Source organism: Oenanthe melanoleuca, chromosome 27 (genome assembly GCF_029582105.1).
Source record: "Oenanthe melanoleuca isolate GR-GAL-2019-014 chromosome 27, OMel1.0, whole genome shotgun sequence".
Taxonomy (NCBI): Eukaryota; Metazoa; Chordata; class Aves; order Passeriformes; family Muscicapidae; genus Oenanthe; species Oenanthe melanoleuca.
In genome coordinates this window covers 4065398-4072897 of record NC_079360.1, presented here as the reverse complement: position 1 = coordinate 4072897, position 7500 = coordinate 4065398, and the positions used below count along the sequence as shown (strand labels likewise).

At 64.1% G+C, this 7500-nt stretch overlaps 2 protein-coding genes across 2 annotated transcripts in view; one reads left to right on the top strand and one right to left on the bottom strand.

Annotated features, from left to right (window-relative positions):
- Positions 1-5317, top strand: part of LOC130263939 (collagen alpha-1(III) chain-like) — a 9216-nt gene extending 3899 nt beyond the window's left edge. The window contains exons 2-5 of the mRNA XM_056511783.1: positions 389-738; positions 2376-3037; positions 3339-4597; positions 4651-5317. Coding sequence (XP_056367758.1) covers positions 389-738; positions 2376-3037; positions 3339-4597; positions 4651-5317 — 2938 coding nt within the window. The remainder of the gene's footprint in view (positions 1-388; positions 739-2375; positions 3038-3338; positions 4598-4650) is intronic.
- Positions 5318-6937: 1620 nt separating this feature from the next.
- Positions 6938-7500, bottom strand: part of NEUROD2 (neuronal differentiation 2) — a 1321-nt gene continuing 758 nt past the window's right edge. Inside the window, exon 1 of the mRNA XM_056512138.1 lies at positions 6938-7500. This exon is cut by the window's right edge and continues 758 nt beyond it. Within this exon, the coding sequence (XP_056368113.1) occupies positions 7181-7500 (320 nt within the window). The 3' untranslated portion in view covers positions 6938-7180.

Here is a 7500-nt window from a genome sequence, read left to right as displayed (position 1 = left end):
CCGAGCCACGTGCCAAAATACCAGCAGTAAAGTAGTTAAATGGATCCAGCGCGGGAGCGAGGAGCTGCGAGAGCGCTTGGGCCCCCATCCAAAGGAGTTAATGTCCCACAGTATGATCGATTAGTTGTCAGACGTGATTTCAAACCAATACAAGATGAATGGCATCATTTTCCTTCCCTCGGTTTCGGCGGAATTAAGAAGCCATTAGCTAACACAAATTTTTGGCAACTTTAATAAAAAAGAGAAAAAGAAAAAAAAGAGGGGGAAAAAAAGGAAAGCTCTAGTGTACATTTTGTAGCGAGCGTTCCCCAAGGTAACGGGCGGGGTGGAAATGTCGCTGTGTGTCACAGCCCTGGGGTGACAGTGACGGTGACCACGGTGGTGGCAGTGCCAACGCCGTGCCCACCATTCAGATGCCAACAGAGGGTTTGCTTCCAGCCAGAGCCGCACACCGGGGTGCCCCCTGTTCGGTGTCACACCTGGGGACACCGGGGGTCTCGCTGGCGGTGGCAGGGGGGGGTTTGTACCGGGGCGGCCACGCGGGGACTCGTCAAGGACAAACGGCGCACAAGCTGCTGCCGCCCGTGCCCGCAGGCGCGGGGCCGCCGTGCCAGCCCAGCCGTGGCCATTACGGCTCCGTGCGCCAGCTGCGGCCGCCCGATCCCCCCGTCCCCGGGGACGGCAGGGGGGCTTGGGCACCGTGCCACCGCCCGGGCACCGGGGCAGAGCTGCGGAAGGGTGGCGGGGTCAGGGGTGATGGGCAGCGAGGATTTGGTGGGGACTCACCCATGGACACCAAGGGGTCGCATAATCTCGTGGCCCCCCCAGGGATGTCACAGAGACCCCCGGTTTTGTCACCTCTGTGGTGAAAGGACAACCTGGAGGGCAGAGCTGAGCTACAGCCACCCCCCCGACCCCGGCTTTCGCTGCTGGATCGCCGGATTTTAGGCACCAAATGGGGTTGAATTAGGATTATTATCACAGCTGCTCTAAATGTAATTAGTTTTGCTCAGAACTTGTTTGCTTTCCCGGGATTACGGCACAATCCTGCCCGGCGCTAACTTGGGGAAGGCTTTAATCGCTCTGATAACGCCGATTCCGGGTTAATGCCATGATTCCGAAGGTGTGGTTCTCAATCACATTTAACGAAAAGATTTGTAGTCGGGTAAAATTTAATGAGGAGCGTGCGGGAGGGTTGGGACAGAGGAGACAGGCAGGACACTGCTCATCACCGGTAGCAGGACCGCGGTTCAGGTCCTGCTGCTGCCACCGTGCCCAGGTGTGCCCAGGTGTGCCCAGGTGTGCCCAGGTGTGCCCACCCTGCCCTCTCCTGATGGATCCATCGCCCCATCCCGGAGTGCCGGTGGATGGAAGAGGACCCGCATGATGTGAAGTCACCCACGCGCTGTCCCCAACCCCTGCCCGTGTCCCCTCCAGCCCCAGGAAAAGTGTTTCGGTCCCTCGAGAGCATCGGGATGTGCTCCAGCAGACGGGATCCAGCTGCCAGCAGCAGCACGAGGAGCGGGGCCGGGGCCCGGGGGCCACGGGAAGGGGCCGGGGGCTCTCGCTGCCCGGTACAGACTCCGGCGAGCCCAGGCGAGCCAGAGCTGCCAAGAGAAATGGGCAGATTATGGGATGAACGCAGGCCAAGGCAGGGCTGGGATGCAGCCGCCGTAAATCAGCTTTTAAGTAGCAACAAAATGGACATTTCCCATATGAAATGAGGCACCGGCTGCCACCGAGAGGGGGAGCGGGACCCCGGGCCGGGGGCACCGGGACAGGGTGGGACCCCCAGCCCGGGGCTCCGGAGGGGCTGTGGGGATGGGCTGGGACCCGGGATGGGGGGAATGGGGAAGGGAAGGGAAGGGAAGGGAAGGGAAGGGAAGGGAAGGGAAGGGCAGGGAAGGGAAGGGAAGGGAAGGGAAGGGAAGGGAAGGGAAGGGAAGGGAAGGGAAGGGAAGGGAAGGGAAGGGAAGGGAAGGGAAGGGAAGGGAAGGGAAGGGAAGGGAAGGGAAGGGAAGGGGGAAGGGAAGGGAAGGGAAGGGAAGGGAAGGGAAGGGAAGGGAAGGGAAGGGAAGGGAAGGAAGGGGGTCTCACTGTCTCACTGCTGTGGAGTGCTCAGGTGGGCACCACCTGCTCTCCAGTGTTCCCAGCCAGAGCTGGCCTGGTGTCTGATGGATCCAACCTCCCCCTCTGCCCTTGCTTGGGTTTTGTCCGTTTTGTCCCCTTGAAGACCAGGAAGGGCTGAGGGGCATGTTCCCATCTTCCCACAAACCTTGGGGCTGCTCACAGAGCCCTGGCCCCCCGGTGCCCCCAGCTCTGCCCCCCATTGCTCTCTCCCCTCCCAGCTCTGTCCGTGTGTCCGTGCCTCACAGGAGAGCAGGGCCCCCTCCTCACGCCCTCCACCTCCCACCACCCCCGTACCCAGTGTGGGGATGTGGGACAGGGCTCAGTGGGGCAGGGAGTAAATGCGGGAGGAAAACACGACCCCCACGGGGCAGCGACTGGCGGGGACACGACGGGGCAGACACAGGTGGGCACACTGCCCGGCCGGGCCAAGGCCCTCCCGGCCCCGCAGCCCTCGGGGCTCCGGGCGGAGCTGCCGGCGGTGCCGCATTCCGGAGAAGCCGCCTCCGCCGGCGGCCGGTGCCAGCAGGCGCTGGCAGGTTCGGAGCTTCGCAGCGATTCCAGGCACAGATGTCCTTGTTTTAACTCCTCTGCGATGGAGCCTGGCAGACCGGGCGGGGGAGGGGGCGGCTCTGCAGCCCCCGGGGCGGCGGGGATCGTTGCCAGCCCGGCCCGCCCCGGCCGCGGCTCCGGGGACCGCCGGGACCCCCCGCTCCCCCACGGGGCTCCTATGGGGGCGTCCTGGGCTCCCCATGGCACAAAAACGGGGACAGCCCCACACATGGTGGCCCCCACATCCCTCCCTGTCCCCCACATCCCTCCCGACCCCCGGGCAGCCCCCGGCCCCCGGAGCGGGGCCGCCTCCGCAGCGCGGCGAGCGCCGGGCGCCGGGAGCCTCCGGTTTTTTATGGTATCTGCAATTTTGGCAGAAATCTGTCTTTAATTTAGCTGTCCATATAAAAATCCGCACTGTATAATAATGAACAGATGCCATGAAATTTAAACTGAAGCAATGACTCCTCCTCCCCCCCCCCACGGCTGGCACTCGCCGGTGGCAGCGGCGACCCGGAGCTGGCGCTCGCCCTGCGCCCCCGCCGCGCTCCGCCGGGCCGGGAGAGGGGCCGGGCCGGGGGCACCGGGGGGCACCGCGGGCACCGGGGGTGGTGTAGGGGGGGAGACACCCACCCCCATCTCATCCTGCTTTGAAATAGCCGAGCTGCGTCCGGCCGAGCCGCCTCCGCGAGGTTCCCTCGGTGCTGGCCGAGCTCCGCTGCCCCCGCTGCGGCCGTGCGGGGTCCTGGCAGCTCCCCAGACCCCCCAACCCACCCGAGCTGAATTTGGTCACACGAGACACTTCCAGAACCCGGCGGTTCCCGGCCTCCCGCTTCCCTCCCCGAGAGCCGGGAGGAAGGGCTGGGCACCGCAGCGGGCACCGGAGCTGTGAGCCGGGCCGGGCACCGCAGCCTAAACCGAGGCTGTGTTTCGGAGCCGGGCACCAGGACCGGGCACCGAAACCTTGTACCGAGGAGGGGCAGCGGAGCTTTGCAACGAAACCGTTCACGGGAACCGTGCAGCAAAACCTTGCAGCGGAGCTTTGCACCGGAGCTGCTCTCCGGAGCTTCGCACCGGGGCCGTGCAGCGAGTGCGGGGCCGCATTGCGGGGCCGGGCCTTGCCGGAGCAGCCGGCCGCGTTCCCGCATCTTCGCCGGGGCCTGGCGGGCACCGGGGAAACAAAAATCCCGAAAATTGAACGTAAACCGCGGCTCCGCCAGCGGGACCGGCACCCCCTGGCATCGCCGGCCCCGGGAGCAGATGTCGGCGGCCCCCCCGCAGCCCCCGGCCCCCGCGTCCCCCTCCTCCCCCGCGGGGCCACCCGCCCTTGGCCGCCGCTGCTCCGGGCCGCGGCCCCGGTGCCGCCGGTTGCGGGTGGCGGCATCGCCAGCCTCGGCCCCACGGAGCCTCCGTCCTGCCCCACCGGTTGTTCCCGGCTCTTCCCGGGGGTTTTTCCCCAGAGAAACGAGTCCCGGGAGGATGTTGCGGCCAGAGCCGTCGGAAGAGGATCCGCTGTTTTGCGGAGAGCGGCGAGTGCCGGGCCGGACCGGGGGGTCCGGGGCCGCTGCAGCGGCTCGTGGGGCCGTGGCGGATCAGCTCCCAGCCCGGGCCCGGCTCCTCGCCGCCGGTGGCTCTGGGACGGGGCTCAGCACGTCGGGGCTGCACTAAATCCGGCCCCAGTTTGCCCGACTCTAAACCGGCCCGGTTTATCCCCAAAAGCCGCAGGGCTGCGGGGCGCGGAGATCGGACGCCGCTCCGGGGAGAAAACCGGTGGCTCTGTTCCCGCAGCCCCTGTGCGGCCCCGGCGCACGATGGTCCCGCGGGGAACCGACGATGACCGGGAGCCCAGTGCCCGGCCCTGCCCGGTGCCCGGCCCTGCCCGGTGCCGGCGGCCATCGGATGGCGATGAGCTCCGGTGGTGCGGGCGGTGAACGAACCCACGGCCGTTAAGAGGCCCGGGAGCCCGTTCAGCACCGCCGCAGCGGACAGCTCCGGGCACGGGCACCGGGCAGCGGCACCGGGTACCGAGAGCGGCACCGGGCTCGGGTACCGGCACCGCATCGGGGGTCCCGCGGCTGCCATGGGGACCGGTTCCCTGAACCGGCGCCGGAGCTTGCGGGGCTCCAACGAGCGCCAGCGCCGGGAACCGGCACAAACATCGCCACTGGCACCGGCACTGGCACCGGGCACCGAGCCGAGGCTCCAAGGGGAAGCAGCACCGGGAACCGGCACCAGCTCCGGGCACCGCGCCTGGAACCGACCGAGGAGCCCGGCCTTGGCCACCGCCACCGCGTACCCTTCCCGAGGCACCGGCGGGGCGGCCCGGTGCCAGCGGCGGGCACCGAGCTCCCGGGGGATCGCAGCGGTGTCACCGCCGCTGGACCGAGCCGGGCCGCCGCTCCGGATCCCGGTGCCTTTATTGGTGAGGGGGGGACACCGCCTCCCCGGTCCCGGGGGGGACACCCGTGGGGCAGAGCCGCGTTATATCAGCGCCGCCGCCCCGCGGGCCGCGCATTCGGGCGGCGGGAGCGGCGGTGGCACCGCCGGGGGCGGGCAGGGCGAGGGGGGGGTTCGGCCCGGTGCCCCCGGTGCCCCCGGGGCGGAAGGAAAGCGGCGAAGGCGGCGGAGTCAACATTGAATATTTATTAATCGCCGTCGAAGGACGCTCGGTAATTACAGCCTCGCCGCGATCGCACCGGCGGCGGCTCGTCACGGCCGACGAGTCCTGGCGGGGCCGGGACCGGGTGTGGAGCGTCCGGCGGGGGGGGGGGGCGGCCCCGGGAGGGAGGGGAGGGGGCCGGTGCATGCAGAACGGCCGGGCCCCCCGGCCCCGCGCCCCGCGCTCCGCCGCCGCCGAGCAGCGTCCGGGCGGCGGGGACGGGGACCGGGAACCGGGACCGGGGAGCGGGAGCGGCGCCCGGCGCGGGGGGGTCTTGCATATCGTTGGCCATAAATATTTATTAATCGAAATGAAACGGAACGGAAACACGAAAGCACTTCTGGTGTCGGGCAGCGGGTCCCCTTTGCTACAACGGTTTGTGGGTTTTTGTTTCTTTTTCCCTTTTTTTTTTTTTTTTGTTTTTTTGTTTTTTCCCCGTTTTAGTTTTTTCCCCGAAAACTTTTTCTTTCCTTTTTCCCCCATTTTTTCTTTTTTTTTTTTCCTTTTTTCTTTTTTTTTTTTCGTTTTCAAAACATTTCTCAGAAATCCTCCTCCTCTCCTCCTCCCTGGTTTCTAAAAATGCTGGTTTCTCGAAGGTGGTGCGGGCAGGTTCCGACAAAAAAAAAAATCCCAAAAAACAAAGAATACTCAACAAAAAAAAAAGCATTATCGGCTTCCCGGCGTCTCCCGGCTGAAGGAATGCGGCAAACCGGGACGGAGACCCCCGGGCCGGGCGCCACGGGGGGGGCGCAGCCCCTCCAGCCCCCCCGGAGCCCCGATTGCATAGCTCGGGCTGCGCTTCCCGGCTCCGCCAGCTCGGGAAAACCGGGGTGGCTCCGCGAGGGGAGGGTCTTTTTGTTTTTGTTTTTTTTTTTTGTTAGTTTTATCATTATTTTTTCCTTTTTTTTTTTTTTCCTTTTTTTTTTTTTTTTTTTTTTTTTTCCGTTTCAAGTTTTTAAAACAGGTAAAAAACGTCCTGACACACACGCTGCGAGGAGCTCCCGGGGCGGGGAGCGGGGCCGGGGCCCCCCCAAAGCAAAGTGCATCTCGGAGCGTCCGCCGGGCCGGGCCTCTTGCATAGATAGAAATTGGGGTTCGTTCCTCCCTGCGCCTCTTTATTGCTTCGGAAAGTTTCGCTCCGCGCCGCAGCGCGGGCTCCTCTCGCTCCCACGGGCCGGGGCAGCGGGTGTCCAATGCCGGGGGGGTCCGGGGGGGTCTGGATCAGGGCTGGGGAGAGGAGAAACGGCCCAAAATGGGGGTGGGAGGGGGGAAAATTTTTTAAAAAATAAATATATAAAATTTAATTTAAACGAATTAAAAATGAAACGAAGCGGCTCAACCCAAAGGGTCGTGCTGGGTACCGGGGGGGCTCCGCTGGGCTGGATGGGGGGGTCGGCCCGTGCGGGGCGTCTGCCCCTGGAAAATAATAATAATAATAATAATAATAATAATAATAATAATAATAATAATAATAATAATAATAATAGCTGTAATAGTTATTACAATAATAGTGACGATAACAGCGATCATAATAAAAAATACCCTAAATAAATTACATTAAATAATCAAAAAGGAGCAATAAATAACGAAAATTTTAAAAATAACGAAATCGACGATAATAAAAAAATTAAGGAAAAGGGAAAATCCTCCCAAAAAAGCACTTTGTCCCCACGGGGCGCGGGGACCCGCCGCCGGGGCCGGGTCCCCATATTGCACCAAAGCCCACGGCGGAGCCCCGGGGGCCGCTCCGCGGGGCCGCCGCGGGTGGGGGGGATTTGTGGGGGAGTCTCCCCCCCTCCCCGCCAGCTCGGCGATGGGGAGGGGGTGTCGGGGAAGGGGGGGTCAGTTGTGGAAGAAGGCGTTGAGCTCCTCGTACATGGGGCCCCGCTCGTGCGGGAGGTGCATGTCGTAGGGGAAGATGTTCTCGGAGTGAACCCCCCCGCGCATCCCCGCCGACCCGAAGACCAGGTTGTGAGCGGCGGGGCGGGAGCCGGGCAGCGCCGAGTAGTGCATAGAGTAGTGGTAGCTTTTCTCGTGGTCGGGGGATGAAGAGTCCTGCTTGAGGGAGAAGTTGCCGTTGATGCAGAGCGGGGGGCTGAGCCCCCCGTCGTACTCCGAGCTGTTGTAGTCGGGGGAGGTGTTGCCGTAGAGGCTCTCGTAGG